Source organism: Psittacula echo, assembly GCF_963264785.1.
Source record: "Psittacula echo genome assembly, chromosome: 5".
NCBI lineage: Eukaryota > Metazoa > Chordata > Aves > Psittaciformes > Psittacidae > Psittacula > Psittacula echo.
Window position 1 is genome coordinate 52,298,755 of NC_137739.1, and position 25,037 is coordinate 52,323,791.

General features: G+C 41.8%; 1 protein-coding gene across 9 annotated transcripts; it reads right to left on the minus strand.

Annotated features, from left to right (window-relative positions):
- Window positions 1–118: 118 nt before the first annotated feature.
- ENTPD5 (ectonucleoside triphosphate diphosphohydrolase 5 (inactive)) lies at window positions 119–24,988 on the minus strand. Of its 9 annotated transcripts, XM_080618987.1 has the most exons (15): window positions 23,895–24,844; window positions 19,168–19,444; window positions 18,738–18,899; window positions 17,941–18,020; window positions 15,786–15,929; window positions 15,328–15,403; window positions 13,693–13,728; window positions 12,822–12,910; window positions 10,054–10,133; window positions 8,458–8,519; window positions 6,948–7,049; window positions 5,996–6,136; window positions 5,587–5,643; window positions 3,980–4,095; window positions 119–3,785 (listed from the first exon to the last, which is right to left on the minus strand). In XM_080618987.1, exons 3-15 carry the CDS (start codon window positions 18,778–18,780, stop codon window positions 3,699–3,701), a joined length of 1,113 nt encoding a protein of 370 aa, XP_080475113.1. In that variant the 5' UTR covers window positions 18,781–18,899; window positions 19,168–19,444; window positions 23,895–24,844; the 3' UTR covers window positions 119–3,698. The 9 variants fall into 9 exon arrangements, 8 of the variants coding, with proteins under 8 accessions (XP_080475113.1, XP_080475108.1, XP_080475110.1 ...); XR_013956969.1 differs by lacking the exons at window positions 18,738–18,899; window positions 23,895–24,844 and having other exon boundaries at window positions 119–1,494; window positions 3,250–3,785; window positions 19,168–22,498; XM_080618982.1 differs by lacking the exons at window positions 18,738–18,899; window positions 23,895–24,844 and adding an exon at window positions 24,895–24,988.
- Between the last annotated feature and the right edge of the window lie 49 nt (window positions 24,989–25,037).

Below are 25,037 nucleotides of genomic sequence, written 5' to 3' on the forward strand. Positions count from 1 at the left end.
TCTTCTCTTAGTGTATTATTTAATAATGGGGTTTCTTGTGGAACAATCTTAAGGGCTGCATGGAAAAGAGATGCAAACTAACAATAATATCTAGGAAAGAAAACTGCACCACAGCATGTTGAATATTGTTAAAAATGCTTTAATTACTAAAATAGACATTCAAAATATTCTGTTTTAGGTTCTAAACACCAGCCTCCTGGATTATGCATTTGACACTCATAAAATTAAGTGAGCACTGCCCATGGGCAAGATTTACACATCTGGTTGATCAGTATCAGAAATTAACAGCAGTAAGAATGAAACTTAAGTTTTGAACTGAAAGCCATTACTTGTGCTTCTTCAGTCACTCATACTAGGCAGTTCCTGTTAGTGACTGGCTAGAAGGCATTATGAAGGAGGAGAGAAAAAACAGGGCTGCAAGTATAACTCTTCTCTTAAAAGGCTGCTTAAGTCTTTAGTTAAGCTAATAAATAATTACATTGCACGAGGGTGTGAGGAATTGACTGGCTTCTCTAGTTCCCCCACCCACATTGAGTAGTTCAGATGTAAACAGCAGGGGCTCAATGCTGCTATTTCTGGCAAGAAAAACGTTTGAGCAGAGCTCCTGTTTCTCTCATGACTGCAGGATCAGGCCCCTGATAGAAAGCAGCAGTTTTGTTTCTGTTAATGAATAGTGCCACTGACAAAGGAAGGCCCTGAGCATTCAAATTTAATGCAACTTTGGTACTGGGAAGCTGATGCTCCCACCTACTTTCTGTAGTACCAGAGTCTGAGGCAAAGAACACAGAAGAGAAACTTCTTCATGGTACCTGTCCTGTTCTAGACCATCCTCCCTTCAGACAAAACCAAACCTGTAAGTACACCTCAGGGCTAATATGTCTGTTCAGCTGGCAGAAATGCTGCTGCTGCTTGTCCCTTTCCCTTCCTATTCCAAATACAGCCTCATTGCATACAGCTTTTAGCCCCAGCATGTAGTGAGTGTGTCATAGTACTGGCTCAGACCGAAAGAACACTCTTGGATTATTAAATCAGCTAGTTCTCAGGAGTAATGCAGCCCTGCTGGCAACCACTGCATCCTGTTTTGTGTTGTCTGAGAATACAAAAGTGAATACAGTTGTTCACTGAAGACAAAATGAATGCACCTGCAGTCACCTTGTGCAGACCGGATGATAAACTAAGTTTTGCTAAGCTTAAGAAATGTTTGTGGTTGAGAAGAGGCCACAGCTACTTCCTTCAAACAGAAGCTCCCAGTGAGGAAGGCACAGAAGATTGGTGTGACACGAGGAATTTCCCACCATGGATCTCAAAACAGATTCTGGTAAGGGGGAGTACAGGCAGGATGAGCATTTTGTGTTTCAAAGAAACAGCCTGAATTTACAGCAAAGTGTCAGGGGTGGGACAAATACAGGTAGCTCCATCCCCAGCCCTTGGACTCCTGCTGCTAACTGAGCTTGTTCAATCAAAAGCAGGCCTTGTACCTTAGTGCCGTCAAACCTGAGATAGAAGGAGAAAGCTTGATCAGCTACAGTCAAACTTGTGCTGCTAATTAGAGGAAGGGACATGGCGTTCACAGTAAGGCAAATTCCTAAGTCTCCAAACTGCTTGGCAAGATCAGTAAGGGCGCGAGTGCACTACTTCCTTCCATTGCTGGGAATTACCAATTACTCTCAAATCCAGTCTGTAGAGAAGGTATCTTGAGGGCAGCTTTTGGTTTTACAGAAGAGGGAAAGGTGTGTTACAGCAAACTGGTAACTGCAAATGCCTGACTGGGAGGTGTTCATCACAAGAGATCAGTGGATAAAAGCTTCCCTGAGTCACATGAGTAATACTTCTCTGTTCTTATGACTGGGGGGAATTAATCTTTACCTTACGCATTCCATGGTGAGTAGAAGATACTAATTTTTGATGAGTCAGCTGCCAACTATTTCATGGGGTGGAAAAAGTTGTCTCCACAGCCATTTCTACTTAGGACAATGCAAGGTCTGCACTTGGAGCTTCAAGGTATCTGAGCAATCTTGATGTTCTCTACAGCCAATGAAACAAGAAACCCAGGATCCTACAGACCAGCTTTCTAGGCTATAGGACAAGTCACGTGATCTTTCATTGCTTCTGTGTGTTTGGTGTGAAGGTGATGGCAAGGTTCACTTCAAATTGTTACTCAAATAGCTGCATGCTATCCTGGCAGAAGTCTTGGGATTCCTCAACAGCTGCAACCCCTGCACCGGGCACACTGTTCCTAAAGACCTGCTGTATATATTAAAAATAACTCCAGAGCGATGCAGGGCTGCATACACAACTTCATGGGTCCAACTATGCTACATTAAATTCAACAAAAATGAAGTTTAAACCAATTTCAAATGGAAAAGGGATAAGAAAGTAAAGCTACTTCTGCTCTTGTTCTCCCTCTGTTTCTGATGCTAAATTCCGCTCTCTTCCTATATTGGTCTATCAAACAACTGCATAAACAACTTGTTCCCCCACAGCTCTGCATTCAGAGCAGGTTTCTAAGGACAGCACACAAAGTGATAAGCCCAGATTTCAGATGGGAAACCACACCTTAGAGCTCACTCCTACAAAGTGGGCTGTGGCCTTCTAACAGCTCCCTGGCCCAGGAGGTCTCTCCAGGCTTTGCAATGCCTCTTTCCCTTGTGCTAGCCCTAGACTTGACCCTTTAGTGATCTGATTTAACTCATGTTTGGTGTTGGGAATCCAATCCTTGAGGAACCAGAGGAGCACCAGCATCAGAGGAAAGAAAGCTGTGGGAGTGCCTTGCTGAGAGCAGAGAAACAGAACTGCCTCTCACCACAAAGTAAGCTATCAGATGAGCCCTTTCACCTGACTGCACCCTTCATTTCCTTGTGGGTGTAATGTGACAAGTACTTCTTTTGGCAGTAGAATTTAAATAGCTGGCACTGCTGCCTGGTTGCGCCAGCACAAGTCTGTGTTATGACTACACCATAAATGAGTTATCAGGTCTGGTAGCCAGATGCACAGTACAGCTGCACAGGCTTGTAAAAGGCAGCAAAAAGGGACTTGGGCATGCATTCTGCACAGGAAATGATTGCTGTCTAAAGAAATGCACAGTAAGTTACAACATATGCTTTAGCCCACACCTTTCCCAAAACCATGCCCAAAGTGCACTTACAGCAGACCCCTTCTTGAAAGACTGGAGTCTTCTTGCAACATATTATCTAAGCTAACAGCCAGGTACTTGGAACAGGGAGGCTGGCAGCATCCAGAGTTACTCACCTTTGTCTGAATGACTGCTGATGCCACCTGTAGTTTCTGTATTTCAAATCTCACAAGCAAATTTAAGTTACACATGTTTAAAATAAAAGGGGAATGGGAAGCCAAGTGTCTGTGGTCTGCCACCATATGCCAGGTGCTCTGTGCTTCTAGCAATGAGAGGCTATACAAAGGTGCTGGTGAAAGCTGGCTTTGAGCCCCTTGCAAATACTCTGCAGTTTAGGCCTGCTGGCTTTCAGAAGATAGATTCTGGATCACTTATGGGAATCACAATTATAAATCACACTGTAGCAACTCTCATTATGCACAATGCCAGCCTGGGGTGAAGATCTCTTCTATAGCTTTGGTCCATGTTCTGCTCTGTGACCGGCTCCAGCTGAACAATGTACCTGGAGGTTTCAATTGCTTTCTCAGCCTTTCAGAAATGCTGTAGTCCATAGCAATGTCCCAGCTCAGTAAGTGATTCCCAGAGACTGCAGTAGGTGAAAGGTAGCACCCAAAGTCCAGCTTGTCTCTATGTTGTTCACTTTCTTTGTTAACTATAAACGAAGAAAAAGAAGTTGTTCCTGACAGTTCTCTAGTTTCATATGTTTCACAGATGACAGCAACTATGTATAACAACCCTGAAAAGACTCAGTAGATAATTAGACAGAAAAATCCGCTAATGCCTGTTGATTGATACAGAGACTGGGAAGCTGGGCTTTGCAATTTAACTGTTTTCTGGTTTTCTCACCTGTAAGAGCGTGTTGTCCCTAAATCCAAATCCTTCCTTTAGCAAAGCAGTGATGTACACAAGATCCATGCAGAGGAAAGGACTGTCTGAGTTGTACTTCTCCATGTTATCACAGACTGGAGAAGGGAAAAAGAAAAAGAAGGGGGGGGGGATCTCAGATCTCAGCAAAATAAGAGCTTTTATCCACATTGTACACTTGAACTGACCTCAAGCCAAAACCAACTCAAACAAGCCACCCACTTCTATTAACAGGTACATAAGACACATGGTACATGCTACACAGCTGTTCTGTAATGTTGGGGAATAAAGCAGATAGTACTTCCAGTTTCTCTTAACAGCAACATCATCCACATAGCTCTTTTGAAGTCCAAATCTCTGCTCAATTGATAACTGTCAGGGAGTTGGTAGATTACTCTATCAATCAAGAACACAGGATCATGTGTTTGCCTTGCCTAGTCTCCAAGGATGGCTCTAGTAACAGATTCTATCATCCAGGATGGCAGCTTTGTTTCTTTTTTTCCCAACCATATATGTTGAAGGACACAGACAAAGCTATTGCCCAGCCAACCACTGCCTCGCTCTAGCTAAGTCAAGATTCCCTAGCAAGGGTGACTGTGACTGGGAAATGGATTTACACTAGGAGTTGCCTTCTAGACCTATTGTTACTGCTCTGTTCTACAAGCACCAAGAGCAGAGTTCCCTTCTTTTTAGCAATTAATAAGCAGCATCCTCCTACTATTGAGATGAGAAAGAAGAACATTAATTTAGGATCACAGAACTGATCTGATGTTCTAGAGCTAAATAAATGGTTTGATGGTGTTAGATAAAAGTCGCATCTCTGGAAATAAGCTCTCTCAATATACAGGGAGAAAAAACCAACCAATACATGCTCAAGCTTTAGAGCCTGATCCCCCTATTCAAAACCATCTTGAGTTTCCAGGGAGATTAACTGAAAAAAAAAAAAAATCTGTTCTAGAGAAAAGTCAGTCCTGAACTACATAATTAAGCACCTTCTGGTGGAAAATACAGTATAGTAATCATCACGAGGATGATCCCAACTCAGAGGTAATGTCTTGTTCTTAGCCACCAGTTGCATGGCAAGGCAGCAGCTCTTTTTTCACAGGAGGAGGTACAAACCTAGAATAAGAATTCAGGAAAAAAGCCAGAGGGGAGGGAAAGGAATGCAGAAGAGGCTGTCAGACTCAACCTCTAATCTCTCCCTCCATTTTGTTAGAGATTAAAAAGGGCTTAAGGTGACAGACTCATAGAAGTCCACACTCTCCTAAACTCACATTGTTGCAGTTTGTCAGGAGCTCTTGATACAGCAAATTCACTTTCCTTGTACTAACATGTCCTCCTCTCCTGAACAGAAGGGCAAAGCTGCCAATACTTTGTTTCCCCTCACTGCTCTATCAGTACTTTCTCCTGCAACAGTTGCAGGTGTCGGCTAATAAAAGGTAAGTGACATAAGTAACATAACATGGAAGGTGTAAGTGGAATTAAGTTAAATAGACCTTTTTTTATCAAACTCACACATGTATTGCCTATACATTCATGCTTTTGTTATTCCTCATCCACACCAGTTTCCCAAGTCTTGCGACAATTACCTTCTTCAGCTTTTCTTTCAAAATCTCTCACTTCCAAAACACCTCCCTGTTCATAATCTGAAAAGGAAGAGATAAGAAAACATCATCATAGACATGAAAGCATTTGTGTTCTATACCTAAATTTACCCTAGACTGGAACTCAGTAGTGCTGGGCAAGGAGTGAGATCTGTTAGTAACAGAAGGTAGAGCTGCAAGTACAACTGGAGCTAAGAGCACAAGTCTCATCTGCTGAATTCTGAACATTAAACTGCATTGATGGATGTATACTCATTCTCTCAAGGCATTTTGTGTGTTTCCTTTCTCTACACCATTCTCTTTCCTGCTCCCCAAGGCTCCAGCCTCCAGGGTTCCTCTCTCTAGATTCTGATTGACATGCTCACAAGTAGTAGATTATCTCAAACCAATTTACCAATTAGGTTGGTGTCAACTGCTCGATCGTAGTAGTAGGAGAAAGCATAGAAGGAACGTCCACGAATCTCATCTGGTTGGTGCAGTTTCCCTTTGACAATCTTGAGTACTTCCAAGTAGCAAGGCTTGAATCCTGTTTCTCCTGTCAGGAAAGACATAGATGGGGTAAGCCAAAGAGGGATATCCTGCAGATGGAAGAATTGGTAGCAAGAAGATGAAAAAGGGAAGAAGCAGAGATTAAAGCATCAGCAGAATTAAGAAGAGCTTAGATATCCCTCTGTAATCCAGCATGGCACCTGCATGCAGGCAAGGACCCTAAATCACCAGCATCAAGAGGAACTGGTTATAGCAGATCATGGCAATATACACAAACTAGTGTAGGTGCATGAAAAGCTTCCTCCACATCAGGCAAAACTCTCATTGTTCTGTGGTCATAGAATGATAGAATGGGTTGGGTTGGAAGGGACCTTAAAGATCACCTAGTTCCAAGTCCCCTGCAATGAGCAGGGGGGACATCTTCAACTAGATCAGGTCGTCCAGAACCACATCCAGCCTGGCCATGAATGTCTCTAGGGATGGTGCATCAACCATTTCTCTGGCAACCTGATGACCTTTAGAGGCCCCTTCCAGCCCAAGCTATTCTACGATTCTATGATACACTTTGGCCTACCAGTTTTTGTACCCTAACACAGCCAGAGTACACTTAGCTCAAAGCCTCAGAAAAACCTCTCTCATTTGCACAAGTAACTCTTAACAGTTCCTATAAAGACAGTATTTGTACTAAGAGATTCTTACAGCTTCAGAGTTTTTTTGGCTCTATCAAAAGTCCGTATCTATGACTGGACAGGTATCCTTCATAACCCAAAATAACTGATGGGGTATTTGCCAAGGAAAAACTCAGATTCTGAAGACAAGACTTATCTTACAAGAAGCAACAAGTCTCCTTAATTTACCTTCTTTGTTGCCACCATACCGGTATTTCACTCCCCCGAAGTGCCACTCTGCCTCCAACTGCTTTGGTAAACAAGAACTGCGGAACATTTGTCCATCCACAGCTGGAACGAAACCAAAGAGGAGACTCAGGATAAAATTTAACAGTTATCGATCAGTACAGAACCAGAAAAGGCTTAAAGATCTTCATTAAGGTCTTTAAGCAAAAGTATGGAAATCTGAATTGACAGGTGCTGCACAAACTGATTATGAATTAAGGTCCCGTCTCAGTCTGGAAAAGTTGTGTCCATTTTGTCCTGCAAAGCAGCTGGGCTTTTCATTTGTTAACGAGGTAAATGGTACAAGGATAACTGGATAATGGTGGTTCACCACAGAAGACAAGAAATGAGAAGTAATAAATTAAACACAGATACACAACCCCTAATAAAGAGCAGATAACCAAGACAAACAAAGCAGCTGAGCAATGAAGACAAAAAACTTTTAAGTCACTGATCAGTGGCCACTATATACGATCCACTGAATGTACTCTTGAAGGGTTCATCCAGAAATAGTGTTAACTGGAAAGCATTACTATTATTATGGCCAGTACAGGTCTCTCAGAAAAAGCAAACTTCTTACAAAATGGTTGAGGGGATTGTAGGACTGCAAAATTTACCATGGGATGTTTAGGGGAAGGTTAAAAAAAGGGGGAAATCAAGGGATCAGGGAAGTGCAAGTGTGGGAAAATAGAGGGGACAACAGGTAATCACATGTAACAAGGCAGCTGGTCAGTACGCTTTTCTGGCTGAGCCTTGTGATCAATCGCTGCAGCCTGTCCTAACTTTTTTTTAAACCCTCTTCCCAACTATTTTTGATTTGAGTACATTCCAGTAATTAGCACAAGCCCATCTGCTGGCAAGTAAGGATCCAGAAGGTGGTGAGACCTGAGGTCCTAGCCAGAGACTGGACAAAAGGCCCAAGCTCTGGGCATGAAGACTGGAAGGACTTAAAAGGAAGGACAAAGCCTGGAAAGACTCAGGAATGCAAGTATGCACTGAGGTTAGTGAGTGTAATATGCCTGTGGACTTCAAGCTAGACTAATCAGTGAATACAGCAGGAGGTCTGGGGGAACATGGTGGGCCAGAGGGATACCAGAGAGACCTATGAAGTGGGTTTGGCCTAAGCAGCAGTCCTTAGGAAAAGGATCTGTTCCGGCTGTTTTTCTGTGGATGCTTCTAAAGCTGTGCATTTGTGGCTGGCCGTGACTATATGGTCCTTGTATGTCCCCACATGTGCATTTCTGGAATTTGTACTTGGTCTTACTGCTGGCTGAAACTGAAAACAGGGAAAAGCACCTGTCTCACAAGACAACTCCTTATCAAGCAGTAGCCTATTTCTGGACAGATCTATACCAGTGAAAGCATAGAAAAGCACAAGATACAGAAAGGAAGACACAAGAAACAGGCTACTGAGACAAGACTAAGTCTAACCATCTCTTCAAAAAATCTTGGATATTTTATCATATGAACATACCTTCCACATTCAAAGCTCCAAGAATTGCTAGTCTGGCAGCTTTTAGTCCAAAGCCCAAATAGCTGCAAACAACAAAGACAGACATTACAGTTTTAATTCTTGTATATCTGGCATGCTTCACCCACAGTCTCTTCCTAAATCCTAGAACACCCAAAACACGTTTCTTTCAGCTGCTTCCCACAAGTCTCCTCTCTCTAAAATAGAGAGTTCCCTTTGCTAGAAACATTCCGAGTACCGAAAGAGTAACACAAACCCAAGAATTACAAAGAGCTGTAAAACAGGTAAATCTAAAACTGCAGAAAATGGTTACAGTTGATGTGACATTTCTACAAGACTTTTAATGAAAAGCAAAAATGCACAATTTTAAAAATGAGGGAGAAACAAGGGTATGTGAGGAGTGCATGGGGAATAGGATGGTGATTTCACACACATAAGACACACTATGTGCTCTCAGGGCAGAACTAACAGAACTGTAGAACCTCCTACTAAACGGGAGCTGTTCCTTTGTGTGAAATTCACCTCTGTTTGACTCCAGAAATTACCGGTGCATTCATTACAAGCGAGGATGTGAACAGCATTTATGAGAATGTCATTACACGTTGCTGGCTTCAGCAACACAGCTAGATTAAAAACCTCTGCCCTTTCATTAACACCTCTGTGTTTGGCTACTCATCCCTTTAGTCATGTCAATATAAACGTTTACAGAATAATCAGAGTTAAACTAACCTCCAGCTTCCTCATTTTTCAGGAGATGATTTTCAATCCCAATTATTTTAAATGATCTAATGGACTGCATTGGTGAATACAGCAATCAGTTATATCAGTAAATGTAAGCAGAAGGAGAGGAGGACTATTAAACCAGCTCTGCTGTCAAGTAAGCATATTCTGTAACTGACTGAGATGATAGTCTTTACCACACCAGTAATGGGTTGAGATCTCTATTATACATGGTCGAGTTCTCATTGGACTGCAAGTCATGCAGATAAACTCTCTGGATTTCACTGCAGACATCTCACAAACTTGTCAGCTTAATGTAGTAAGCACAATTATATTATTCCAGGTCAAGTATCCCCTCCAGTTGGTTCAAGAATCTGTCATGCTCCGTGGTCTCTAACAGCTGCCTGTGGTTGTCTCTTTGGCTTACATCGGTCTAGGTTTCACTTTTTGTCCCATTGCTGATGAGATGTGCTATTCTGAACTAAGAACTAGGAAGAAAGGAACCTCAGGAATGTCCTCTGTCCAAATCTCTGACCAAGTTTAGTTCTGACATGATATCCACCTTTTTGTTGTAATAAGAACTTGCTTTTGTAATAAGTATTCTTCTCCTTAAATACAGTGACCTTAAATACATAATGCTTCCTCTTCATTTGACAGACTAATATTCCTTTGCAGTGGTATTAACCATGAACCTGGAATGTTTCCAGCCAACTAATGTCATGTTCCACTTCTGCCAACATTTCAAACAGGTAAGAAAACTAGTAAAAAAGTCATGTTTCCAACAGCTGGTAACGAGATGACATGGCCATTTGTGGTCAGCTCAGGGGCTGCAGAAAGACTGATTTCCCCAGTGGAGACAGCAGCCTTTTTGCTCCTCACCTGTGGGTATAGAGCTTGTAGGTGCTATTAAACATTTCAAATGAGGTAAGAAAATCCCCAGGGGTTTCCTTCAAAGTTTCCTAAAAGTTAAGTGAGAGAAGAAATCTTTTAGTTTCTATTATGCAATAAAGAATAATCAACTTTGATGTAGTATCAGAGATATACCCATAGGGTTTACTGCACACTCATCTCATCTGCTTTGAAAACAAAGAACAGTTTTCCAGTGGTGCATGCTGCTGTAGTATTTGCAGCTTTTAACACCGAGTTAATTTATAAGCATCTTTGTGGTACTTTTATGTGTAATAGGGATGCGCAACTGATCAGGATGAAAATACTTCCTAAATCAAGATACCTGAATTTTTCAGAGTACTTACATGCTAAGCTACACACAGAGAGTCCACATCAAAATCAGCTGCACTAGAAGTGCTATAACTTCTGCAAGTCAGAGTAGGCACCTCAACTCAGGAACTCAGAGGAAACAAAAATGCAAAGTAAAGAATAGGCCACATTTTCATCATGTTAAATGTCTTGCTGATAGCTCAAGAAAACACTGTGACAACTCACTCCCACTCTTAGGACTGCTTTACTTCCTGTTTGAAGTGCTTCCCTCTAAATTACCACCTCCTGTTTTCCTCCTCTCAGTGTCTTCCCTCAGTGTGCACCTCCACCCCACTGGTACTCAGTCCCTACCTTCTTCATAGACTAACTTTCACATTCTTGAAAATCTGAACCATTTCAGAGGTCATTTACTTTGTTCCTTTGTTTTCAGTCCCAGAGATCTCAATCCCAGTTTCTGTCTTTCCTCTGCTAGTGACCTTATTCTCCCAACCCTTCTTGGCCCTATGCATTCATATCAGACACCCTGTTACTCTGGGCCAAGCAGCAGAATCTCAGAGAGGACTGCAGCTGCAGAGTCCCTGTAGTCACCAGTAAACTGATGACTACAGCAAGCAGATCCAGTAATTGCAGCGTCCTACACAGAAGCCTGCTCAAAGCTGGAAGAGATTTAACAGTCTCAACTTAAGTTTCTGCTGAACAAACACAAACTTGTTCTGTGCCTCAGACAGACTTCCATTGGAATGGCAGTCATATCTTTGGCCCAACACACCCAGACTCTGCCATATTTTGAGCTCTGTTCCTAAACCTCACATCACAAAAACCTAAGAAAATGAGAGATCCTGAAGAAAAACATAATAATAAAAAAATTATTTGGAGAAAACAACCAGCATTTTTCCTGTCTCACTTTCACAAAAATGTAGAAATCCACACTTCTTCCTAAATGAGGCAGGCACCAGACTGACAATTTCATAATGATTATGACTGGTTTTAGTGGCTTATGCCTCTGGAAATGATACCATGAAAAGCATGGTAAATACTCAAAAACAGTTCCATGCAGCTATCATCATTTGTCCTCTATTTGCCTGTAACCTGTGTCATTAATGAATCTTTTACTACTACAGTATTTTGTTCAAAATTAATACAAGAGCAAACATGTGACTGCCTCAGACTGCGAGAAGGGGAGAAAAATCCTCTGAAAATCAAAGGGGGAAATCCCTGTTAATTCAGCCAGATGGGAAAACCTCTTCAGAGACATACTGAGCGATGTATGAGCTTTTTTGTATGAACTTGACAATACAGGCGAGAAGCAGACACAGCGTACAAGCAGGCAACATGAACCTTGACTCTACACTGCCCTACAGATTTGTACCGTTGGTCCCGGTCAGTAGCAAACCCTCAAGGCCTTTTCCTGAAAGGCTCTAAGGAGTTGTTTGAATCCTGAGCTGCAGCCTAGCCTACTTCACAGCTCTATCTGTTCTCCAGAACCCTGACACACAACGCCCTTTCCTCTTGGTCCAGTGCCCACTTCAGCAGGTGTTATCAACACAAAACAGAGGGCAAGCCTGGAGTACTTGAGGCTTTGCTGGACAGGATAAGGTTGCACGTCATGTTTCAACAGGACCCACTACTGCAGAATTAAAACATCCTGATATGAAAACCACGTGTTTTGTGGCTGCCAAACACCCTTTGAGAACCTCAATTTTTGTAAAAAACAAGCAAAAAAAAGTTAAACAAAGGACTCCTCTACAAAAGAGTGACAAAAACCAACTTCACAATACCAGGTTACAGAATGCTACAGTGCCCTTCCAGTAATGTCATTTTCCCATGCAAATTTTAGACGTGGGTCCCAGTTCAATCTGTTTCTAAAGAGCCATAGAATTTCTGACAAATACAGGAGATACGGACTGAGAGACAGAGAGGAATTCTCAAAGGAAATGAGAAGAAACTGGTAAGAAAACAGGACTGACTGTGCTATTGTAAGACGTTTACCCCATGAGACACTCCCCCTCCAAAATCTAAGGAGGATGTTATTAGACTGGAATGAAAAAAATTAAAAATAAAAAGATAACTCAGAGCAGACCCTAAATTTCTTCTAATATGTAAGAATACTCCCTGGAAATGTTCTACACTTACTGAACACAAAGTAAAATCTGCTTTCCCAGCCTGGGTCTAGAAAACAATGGCTGTTTCTCTTTGGGTTTACCCATTTGCTTGCTTTCTTTTTATTTCCTTGTAATCTAGGCTCCTTTGTTGGCAAGCGCCTATCAGCCAACTGCTGATGTCAAAGGGAACAGAAATACAGATGTTCTGTATACCACAGATGCTCTGCTTGTGCCACTGGTGACAAAGAGGCATCAGAGAGCACGGCAGTGCTCAGGGCTCTCCAATTCATGCAGTCCCAACCCACACACTCTGAACCCACTGCTCACCTCAAACCGTGGCAGGAACGTGATCTGGGTTGAGGCTCCTCCCAAGTCCAGAGTCCCAACAGTATGCTGGTTCTGGCCTGACAGCTGCCCTGCAAACAACATCATGCTCAGAGCAGCCCCAGGTGCTGCAGAAAGGCTGAAATGTGGGTACTGCATGTATATTCAGACAGTTGCCAAGTCATCACAGTATGATAGCAATACAGGAGGGCTGAGCTGGGCTTCAAAGACAAAAACAGTAGAGAAAAGATAGGCAAGCAGAACGTACTACAAAAGATTCATAGGACTTTTTTCCTTTATTCGAATTTCACATCCAAAGAGCAGATAAATCTCAAGGTATCCAGCAAAAGCTGAAAAGTAAGAGACAGCATTTATGATTTTTCTTCACCCAGAGCAGCTTTTTTGCTTGTTTATGTATCTACCAGAGTACTGATTTTCTTTTCTTTTCACTAGACTGCATTCCCAGAACTTCTTAGAGCCATTAGAACTAAAGCAGCAGGGCATCCCCTGTTGTACCATTTTAGCTGCATAGCTCAGGCTGAGACAAAAACATTGTAAAACCTTGTTTCCCACCTTCCAGCAGATCAGCAGTACCACCCTCTCTATGTACATTAGAGAAACCTGCTTCCCAGCGCGCATCCCAGTCCTGAGCAAATCCTGGCACCTTCTGGATTAAGACGCCTCCTTCTTACTACAGATGTGAGTCACCCTCTGGAACACAATCTGCCCAGGACAATTCACCACTTTAGCACTGGTGCCACAGTGGGAAGGAAAAGCAGGACACAGCAACCAAAGCTGAGCAACTTAAGGGCAATCACCTCCACAGAAAAGAACCAAATTTATATTCAGAGAGAAGTTACACAGAATTAGCTACCTGTCAGAAAGTTCACAGTGATCCAGGCTAAAATTCCTGCAAAGAGTGAAGAAAAAAGGAAAAAAAGTCACCCCTGAATACTCCCACAACCTCCTGCCTGCCATTACCACCCCTCCATGTTATTTATGTACCTAGAAATCATTACTGACTTAATGTAACCATCCCATACTTCAGAGATTAATTCAAACTTGTAATTGATATGATGTGTTATTGATTCATTAAAGTCTCCTTAAATTGGAAAGGTAAAATGGTTGTAATATCTGTGTCATTGAAGTATGCACATGTCTATTATCCAAACAACATACAAAGAACGAGCTGACAGAATGCCCAAGTTTTCTTGGGCACTTCCTCCCCCCCAACTCCCAGCATTTCAATTCCTAATCCAGAAACTGCATACACAGTACTCTGTGTTTTAATCTTGTGGTTTCTGTAAATACACTACAGACAGAATAGCAACCAGTAAAACACTAACAACTCCTCTGACTCCAGTGGCTTGCTTGACACTGGCATGATTGTCACCCAAACACAGGCAAACATGTAATAGTCAAGAGGTGGGATTTTTAAATAAACCTTGGCAGGCTACACTTTGCTCTGTTATGCCTGCTCCCTGTCAATACAACACTTCTCCCTGTTATAAAATATACCTGTTACACCTAATGAAAAACTATGCATTGCACTGCCTTTCACCAAACACTTGCAGGCTTTATGTTACTTCTCCTTTTCTCTTGGCCCATATGAAGGAATATTAAAGAGCAAAATCTGACCATTTACTAGTTGCTTAAGAGTTAATGATAATTCTTTCTGCTTTCCTTGAACACATTCCAAACCGGCAATATATCTGCCACAATGAAAAGTTCAAAACTGAATAACGTCACAGATGGCTCTTTTCAGGCATCCACACAGAAGGATTATTACCTGCCTATTCCCCAAGGTAATATGTCTGGATATGTAGCCAAAATGTTACAGTGTTATCATCACTCACTCCAAACCTACAACATATTTCACCTTTCCCTGTATTTTATGTTACTTCCTTTCCTAATTTACTAGCTGCAATTTTCCCATCAAAATATTTTTTTAATTCATTATTTTATTATGTTAACTATTTTTTAATACTTGACAATTATCCTTAATTCTTCTCTATAGTCAAAATGCTTCCAACTTTAACCTGAAAATTGATGATCTAATTACAATAATTATTTTTAATGCTGATATTGCAGAATTTACGAGGCACTTTCCATAAACTTCCCTGCTCATTATATCTTGTCACAAAGCTTCTCACTGCTGGCCACCATCTTTCTTCCATCAGTTCCCAAAGGTAGGCTTCATCTACTTAGCCTGCATACTTATTTCTGAGATAATGTTCTGTTTTGGAACCTCAGAAGGTTTCAGATGAACCTTTATCTAGCTAAATTATACCTCTGCATTTGCAGCTTAAAAGATGACCAAGTAATCAACACCTTTTAGGAGAAGCAGGATTGTATTGTTTCAAACAGGGCTAGAAACCTTTTATTTTTTCCCCTCAGTTCAGTGACCATTTTTCTGTCCCTCTCACACATATAAGACCCTGCCCCCCATCTCTCTTCCCTCCCCCTCCATTTCTCTTTGCTTTCACTTTTTCCTTCTTCTAAAATGTACCTTCATACGACCCGTCCATGATGCTAACACTGTCCTCTGGAACGAGAAATGGTGATTCCTCAAAGACTTCTCTCACCTGAAGAAAGAAATAATAATTAAGATTCCTTGGTCTTAAGAGTCTTGTTCTGCTCTGAGGGTGACAGAGAAAGTTTTTTTTTCTTACAGCAGTACAAAATAAGACAAGTGTGTGGAGTACACACTATTCTTTCTCTTTCAAGGGCCAGGAAAAAAAGAAACAAGTATTGTAGGTTTCTCGCCCCATGTCTTCTATCCACATCAAGACAGGATTTCAGGACCAGACAAGGAAGTCTGTAAAGTCTGTGAGTTTCATGCTATCATGGGATTACAGTCACTTTTCACAGCTGAAATTCTCTTATGCTAAATAGAATGGAGAACTGAGTCATATAAGACGAAACAGGGAGAGCAATACTAGTGCATTCAAAAGATCTTAATATTACCTCTAAAAGCAAAGACTGAGCTTTCTCCTCTGACAGCAAACGCAGACCAGCTGTGGCTTTTAACACTACTGGGGTCTTCTTCCAGAGATGAGGTGGCACAGCATCTATGGCCATGTCCAGCAATCTTTTGACAGTTTCAGCTCCCTAAAAAGACAAAGATGTTTTTCTTACAGTTTCCTCCTACAGGCCATCAGAAAATAGGCCTCCTAATTCCCCCTTAACGCTAGTGAAATTGGTATTCAACAGCTGAAACTACCTCACCCACACTCAAGATAAGTATAAAAACTGTGTTAGACCTATCAGAACCTTAAAGACAATGTCTGCATTGGAAAGAAAAGTGTATTCAAAGATATATCTTAGGTGAGAGAAATGTTATTGTTTGTGGAAAGTGTTTTTTGGAAAGGATGGAGGGAGGTGAGGGAACTGATTACCTGACAAACCTGAACATCTTGCAGTATGATGAAACTAAGTGGTGCAATTATAGACTGAAATTACCAAGGTCATGGGAATGTCTGGAGACTTCCATAAATGCAATATATGAATTCCAAGTGTGCCCATAGTAAGCATTGTAATTAAAATGACAGCTCTAAATGGCTACCACATAAGGTACAGGCATCACTGCTGGGCCCTCAGCTATTTACACTGCTCTAACAATTACAATTGGCATTAGCGATAAACATTGTGAAATGTCAACAAATTTATTTTGGGGTGAATTCTTCTCCTCTCCTACCCAACAAAGAAGATGACTTAGTGAAATCATGGGAGATATCACTGAAGTTTAAAAAAAAAAACCAAACCCAAACCCATTCACTCTTCCATAAATTTACATACTCAAATTCCTGCAGCCCTGAATACAACTGAGCAAAATGAGAAACTTGAAACTCCCCCTATGCTAGCCCCCAACTCCAAGACTGCTAAAGCACACAAGATAGAGTACCTAATCTGTCATTTCTCTGGCACCTCCTTTAACTTGTGAAACACCTTACTGTCAGCACAGGGGATGTGGAAAATGTCAGATTACTTCAGGACTGGCCCTCTGTATCACAACAACAGGACTATTTTAGGTCTCTCTGCTCTGTTGCTCATTTCTGACTCATGATCCAAAAGAGAGGCATGGAACGAGGGCACTGGGCATGAATTCACAACCACTTCCATTTGAAAATAAAGAAGGTGGCACCTAACTTCAATTTCTTATTAAAATTATAAATTTATATGTTAATTAATACATTTGATTATGGAAGATGGAACTGTTCAAATGTGTTTTGAAAATATCCACATATAAACAAAACAACAAAAGTCCTGAGGCAGTAGAAGAGTACACAAACTACCTGTACATAAATTATTATTCAGCTAAAACTGTAATCAGATATTTGAACTGACCATGACTGAAATGAGTCCTACACTGAGCACTGGCTTCTAAGCCATGGTTCCAAAGATAACAGCAAAGAATCAAAACAAATTATTGGAAGTCTGATGAGAGAAACAGAGAATACACCTGAAGAAATATTAAGGCCTGACTTAACCTGCTAAGTGCATGTTTATTGTTCCCCTTCTCCATAACTTATTAACAAAAAATAACTTTTGTAGATCTGACTATACACACAAAAAAATTTAATATTTTTAGCAGTCAGAGAAACAAACCCTCAGTGTAACATGAACAAAAAAGAACCCCCGTAGTCTTAACCCCTTACTTTGAACTAAACATATCAAAACAAAATATGCCCATTTTGAAATGTGACCAGCACTGAAGGTTTCAACCCAAAGGAAAACCTGAGAAAACTATTAGTAAATGAGACAGAAGTATATATTTACTAATATCTGCAGTAGCTTTAAGAGAAATAAACACTGAATATGGATGCTGCTATAACCCCCAAATCACTTTGTCTCTGAAATTCCCAAAGGCATACAGTGTAGTTATATATAGTATTTAAGCAATTAAGTCGTTGTTCCATTGATGAAACATGTGAAAGAACAGCTCCCATTTCACTGTGTAGAAATTAAGTAGAGCAACAGGTTTAGAGAACCAGCAGTAGAACATTCATATTTTTTCTTGACTCTCTGCAATTACAATAGGTAATAATTGAACTGCTTGGTAGCATCCAACTGATATTAGTAGAAGCAAGACCAACTCACAGGAAATGAAGGAGAGCCTTACCTTTTCAGGCTGATCAGCATATGCAGAGAGACCGGGCTTGATAGACTCAAAGATTTCCCCTTCCAACTCTGGAAGGTTTTCTGCACAAATGAAACGTTAAATGAAACAGTCAACAACTTCAACCTTTTTCTTTAGTTTCAAACAGGTTGTTTGCAATCCCTGCAAAGTGACTGTCCTTGATTTCCCCTGTCAAAAGTTCTATCTGCCTCCCAAAACAAGCACTGCTCCTGAACTTCAAAAACATACTTAATAGAATGTTGCCCTTGTATCCTCCAAGTTCACAATTTATTAAGAACACGCTGTTAGAATTAAAAGTATGTTCATTTCGCATTTGTGAACTACAATGAGTTATAGCAATGTATCATGACTGTTGCCTTACCTTAATAAAATTTCTTTCCCTTTCTGTCCCCATGCTAATTGTGCAATACTAAGTCATATCAAAACACACACAGTCAACTCCTGATAATCATTAGGTGATTCATTAAATTCACAAACACAGAACAGAACTGACGGAGCTCAAGTGTGACCGTTGCTCCTAGAGCAGCTTTGGTCTAGAAGCTACCCCGGAATATTGCATATTACAAGTCAGGCTGAGTCCATCAGACCTGGACATTGTACCAGTCCTTCCAAACTATGGTTGAAATCACATGAAGCCGCACAGGCACTGTGTTTGACCCCGAAGGACTTATTAGCTGAGTCCATCAACCAGCCTTCAACCATTGCCAATCTGCTGACTCACTGTACCCAAGCTAATTCACCCTCTTGAATCCTGTTGCATGTGTAGCCAACTTGGGTACCTCTGTACCATGTAAGAAGCAGACATACTGGAGCACGGTGCATCTGCACACAGTTCTCCTGGAAATGGCTCAAACCTTCAGGGCTCTTGATATAATTCAAGGTAATGCAACATGCAACAGCGTAAGTCTCCTTCCAATTCAGTGAAGCATTCCTCTAAAGAGCTACATAGATGAAAATCTTTGTAAATTCATAACTCTCCAGTATACTCAGAATTAAACTTTGCATTTCAAAAGATCTACAAAAAACATATTTTCACAGCAAAACACCACCACAAACGTACAATAATCACCTGCCAGAGGACCATTTCAAGGACAAACTGTAGAAATCTCCAATTGTTCCCAAATGCTGTGTTGGGAAAAATAACCTCTTTTTGGAAGTTGTAACCTAACTCAACATACTCCTAGGGCACAGACTCACACAGGGTCTTACCTGGGCTCTTCTGCACAAAGGTGTAAATGTGAATCCTGGTTCCAGTGCTTCCTGCATCAAACATTATGCCATAAAAAGTGTTGTCTTTGGCATTTATAGGGCACATGTTGGGTGGAAAGAAATCCTGAAACCACATCTCTCTGTTCAAATGGGAAAGAACGAAGGAAAGAGAGGAAAATGCCAGCGCTAGAAGGATGGGAAGTCTGGAAAATGCCATCTTGCCAGAACTCCTTAGGCAGTTAAGCATGGATCAGCAACCACAGAGCTGCAGTGAGTTCTGTAGAGAGGAAAAAAAGCAGGAATGGAAATTACCAAGAACCCTCTGCTTTGAAAGTCTCTAGGAAAAAAAAGTAAAAACAAAAACACAGAAAAAAACCCCAAATCAATGAAACAAAAAAACCCGAACAAACCCCCACAATCAAAACAAACAAACATACAAAAGACTACAAAAAAATCCAAATCTCCCCCAAAACCCCCACAATAGTCTGTACACATATATTCTGTCCTTTAGATGCTTTTCAACACTTCATCCAAAAGATGTGATTTACTGCACTCAGTGTTACAATTACATCCAAGTATTCTATCAGAGTAAAGGTTTCTCCATTCCCCAAATGCAGAAGAGTTAGTTTGTTTCCCAGTACTTCTGGTTTTGCCTTTATTTAGACAATATTTTTCTCTGATTTGGCTTAAAGGTTCTCAGCATCTAGAGTACCTCCAAATAAGCTCCAAAAAGCCCAAATGTTACCTGAAAAGAAGCGTCACCAAAGGGGAGCTCAGAGCAAACCACATCACCCTAACATTTACATACTTGGGATGCCATGGCAGAACACAAGTGTTATTCAGAGTCACAAACAAAGAGAATTTCATCTTGGGCTAAAAACAGCTGCTGGGAGAGATTAGCACACAAGAGGGTGTGAAGGCATATCCTTCCAGCAGCATCCTCATCCCCAGGAGAAGCCTGTGCTACACAAGAGGGACTGAACTGTACAGTGCACTTGGCCTCTGCATTTTGGTGTTTTTCACACTTTCCCTTTCTGTCTTCATTTCAGTTTTTCATCATTTTTCCTAACACAGTTTTCATTTTCAGCAAAAACCCAGCAAAACCCCACCACAGTCTCACACCCAAACCAGTTGCCCTGAGCACTCTGGTTGCTTACACAACTTCTAACAACAGATTCAATAAGCCAAGGGCCCAAAGTTCTGTGATGCAGTATTGGATATCAAGACACAAGCACACCTCCTCTCTGTTAACACTTTACTCTTTGAATATATTTTTCCTAAGAAATGCTACTAAAGAAAAGATATAGGCACAGAAATTATAGGGTTCATCAGATGCCCAAGTATAAGGGAGGAGAATATATAGCTACCTTTGTTATTTGCATTTGAACAGCAGAAAAGAGCATGTGGCCAGATGTCCCACCATATGCAGGATCACCTGTGCTGACATACACACAGAGCACTCAGCATACAGAAGGAGCAAAAAGCTCCTTATCACTCTCCAAACACTTGGTAACATTCGTCCACCCACAGCACTGAACATTTTACATCATATGCCTGTTCATCTGCTCTGCCCGAGACCCTCACCCACTTCTGGTCCTCACATTTGACTGTATTTTAGTGATCTGCTCAGCCCCATTATGTTAATTCTCTCAGAATCTTTGCTTGATATCTCTAGCCTACATTTAGTCATTCCTAATTCTGAACCTCTCCTTTCCTTTCTATGTGAATCAGACATAGCCTCTATTTCCACACACCTCCCACACCCAAAGAATTCACTTATCCTCCACTACCTTTTATCCCAGATTTTGCCTTTGCCTGACTTATTGTTTCCATCCTTCACCTTTGTTCCCAGTTACAGCAAAGTGTGATTAACTTTTATCCATACTCGGTAAACAACATCACATTGGGTCATTCCTCAAATGTCTCACTAACTCACTCAAGTGTTCAGCTATCTCTAGAGCACAAAACACACAGCCCCCTGTAGAAGGGTAACCTTGCCTGTCTTCTGTGACCTGTATTTGTACCCTTTTGCTCCTACTAAATGCAGAGCGCTGCAGGCAGAAACACAAGCTCTTGATCCACTCTGCCTTTGAAGCACACTCTGAGAAGAGGAAGAAGTGACTTTATGATTCCACATAAAGTGGTGATACCGCTGGCCACCCTTCTGTGACAGATAACTCCAACTGTAGTAGTTTCTAAAGTATTCACATTTTAAGTGGAAATGAGTAAAAACTTCATTCTAATCTGCAACAACTTCTTATCCTGAACAGACTTAATGAAGAGTGCTAAGCCATTTTACAGCTTCATAGCTATGGATCTGTACTAAGACTCAACTGGCATTACCCATGGTTGCTTCATCACAGCAAGGAGGCCTACTGAAAATCTAAGAAGCCATGCTGTTTTAACAGAACATAAGCGACAGTAATGAGTACTACCTTCCATGTTGTTATTCTCATGCAGTGTAAGGATTTTGCTTACTGATTCATCACAAATACAACCCAAGCACCTGCCTTAAGAATAAACTGCAGGGTCCTATTACAAACCTCACATGTGACACTTACAGCACCTCTGACGATTTGAAAATATGCGAGCAACTGCCATCATTAACATACTTTTCTTGCCCGATCTACTAGTGGATGAGCCTTAGCCTTCCAGGAAGCACTCCTTCACTAAGCTTCTCTCCTTTATCCCTTCTCTGACATCCACCACCATTTCACACTTTCCTTTCTCAACTTCTTCCTTTTTTTAACTTTCCACCTCTATGCTCATAAGGACAAAATAACCCCAACCCTAAACAACCTTGGGATTTTATTTTTCTCCATCCCCATTAAGAATGAAAAAAGCACGTGGAGCCTCTTTTATGAGTGCTGAAGATCATTTAATCAAGCACACTAGCAAAACAGTGTCCACAAGAAGCATAAAAATAGATTATGACAGTAAGAAATCAGAGACAAGAGAAAGAAATTGGCAGAGAGTAACAGAAATGGCAATGGAAAATTAATTTGGAAAGATAGGGTCAGAAGCAAGAACGGAAGAAAAAATTTAGGGTAGAGATAGACAAGAGACTAGCTACCAAGAAGGAAAAACGTTTCCAAGAGAGTTCCTCTCAAACAACTTAAAATCCTAGCTGTTATCAGAATACCAACAGATGGATAAAATTAATAACAAACAGAAACAAAAAAAAACCAGGGTAACACTAATATGAGCATAAGTTCATTAATATGAGCAAGCAGTTCAGCAAGTAAAACACACAGACCACCATCAGTACGCTCCAGCTGCTGCCTTTATAAATAAGCAGTTATAATTAACATAAATCATGAATATGCTAGGCACACACCTGAAGCAGGATGGAAGCAAAAGCCATTCCACTCAACAGATTCCTAATGAAACCCACTTCGGAGCATTGTGACAAGAGACACTGTGTCTGCACTTCTTCACCTTTGCTTTCAGCTAGTAGGAGTGGACTATGTCAGGAAAATTGTAAGTCATGGAGGCACATAAAATATCAGTCGAGTTGCTTTATTCAAATTTGAGTTTATCATTGACCAATACAAGCAGTGAGGCATGCTCAGATAATTACATGGGACGAACTTAAAGAAGTTGAAAGTTAAACAGAGTTCAACAAGTTAGTAAAACATTTACACAAACACTACATTGACCTCAACAGCACTAGCCTGAGTCCAGTGACACAAGGTAGAACACTAGTGTCCCAACACAGAGAAATACATGTAAATATCACTGGTACAAGACAGATTTTAGATACCAAACCAAAATGTTGAAGCCAGGACTGGAAGCATGAATAGGAAGAAAAGGAAGAAGAGAAACAGAAAACGCCCAAACCCGCAACCAAACCCTTCTTAAACACAAAAGCAAAAATAATGCCAGAGCAATCATTAAAACCCTTAAGGCAGCAGACCAGAACCTTACTTAGAGCTCAGAACACACAGAGATACTGGTAATTTTCAAGACAATAAATCTCACCCACACTCTTGAATAGTTCTGACAAAAGAACATGCAAAACCTAAACCAAAGCAACAGGAGCATCTCCCTGTAAAAAGGAATCTGTCTGATCTGAGGGGAAGATACAAAAGAACCTCCCTTCAATTTCCTAAAATATTATTGGTAAATATTTGTATATAAATAAAAAACATTAGAAAATAATTAGAAATATTTATGATCTATAAATATATAGGTAAATATTTTAGAAAAACAGAATAGATGAATGATGTAATTCAATTTATATTGTTACTGCTCAAGCACACCAGAAATCATTCAGATTGTAAAGTCTATTTTCTGCACTACACCAGCAACAAAATCTATTTTTCAGATGAGCAGCTCTTATGGTAACAAGATCTGTTTTCCAGATGAGCTGCACTCAGGACTATACAAATACATTTTTCATTTTTTTCCCCAGAAACAAAATGTCATTTCAGGTTTCCTGGGCTTATTTTTAGCTACCTAAAAAAAATAAAAAAAAAAACCTCTTTCTTTTTTTTTTTTTTTTTTTTCTCCAAAAATTTAAGCTTATTAAAAGTACACAGTTTAAGAATCACAATAGAAAAAACCAACTGAGCTCACTGACTGAATTTCCCAGCATTTCCATATAGGTGATGACACAATATTCTTTGCACGCATACCTTTTGAGGAAAATTCTGCATCTAGAGCTTCAAAAAAATAGAAAACAACTCACTAACATGAAAAAAACCCCAAAACCAGACCCAACTCACCAACATGTGTTATCAGAGTGTTGATCTTTTCCCTATACTGCGGCTCCAAGTACACATCACTTATTTATGCCCATTTCTCGCCAAGTGGGTTTTCAGTTTTCCTATTTAATTAGGCCAAAGCAGCTTCTCAGGAGAGCGCTGCGTTTCCCTCCTGCAGCGTGTCAGAGCGTCCCTTTACAAACCTGTGACCTTATCTAAACCTCCGGGGCTGTCACTAACACCTTCTATGGGGCCAACCGCTGTTCTCGGGGAACAGATTTTGGGTGCAGAGGGCTTCAGCTTCAGTCTAAGCGCGGGGAGAATTTCAGCGCTGACTTTAGCGCTGTGCTGCTGGCTGCGCGCTTTGAAAGCGCTCCTCAGACCTTCACCTGAAGTAACTTGGGAGAGTGGCTGCGTAACGGCCCCTTCCCAAACCTAACTGCCGTTACCGCACCCCAGCGCTAAAGCATTCTGCCTCTCTCCGCAACAGCCGCATTCTAAGCCCTGACACCGAATTCCCCGACCATCATTCTCTCCCCCCAGAGCAAAAGCCCCCGCGGCTCCCGGGGCGGGGAGGTGGGAGCACAGCTCTCTGGATCCCGAGGCCGGCACCGACACCACCAAGCGGGAACACTGGTGGAAACACGGACCGCTGCCCCGTGAGCCACCCGCAGCTGTTGCCCGTCTTTCTGCCCGCCCTGGGCGGCCGCGCCGCGCGGAGTAACGGAAACGCCGCCGACTCCTTAGCTTCTAAGCGTCTCACAGCGTTCCTCGAGGCCTCCCCGGCGGAGCGCCGGGACCTGGCACCGGTCGGGCTGCGGTGTGCGCGTGTGGAGTGTCACCGAGGCTCGGAGCAGGTCGCTGCCCGCTCCTCTGCCGCAACGGGCAGGACGCGGCAGCCCCCACGCTCCCGCTCCCGTCGCACAGGGCGGCCGGTAAGGCCGCTGTTTCCATGACAACACGATGCTGTCACACACCTCCCCGCTCCCCACGCCCCGCGGGCGCCGCTGCGCGAGCTCACCGGTCCCTCGGATCGCTGGCGGCGCCACATCTCGCCGCTCCTGCGCGCCGCGTCAGCGCGCCCACGTGACGCGCCCGTCGCGCGAGTTGCGCGTCGCGGGAGGGCGCCGTCTGGTGTCCATAGGAACGGGCCGCCACGCGCGT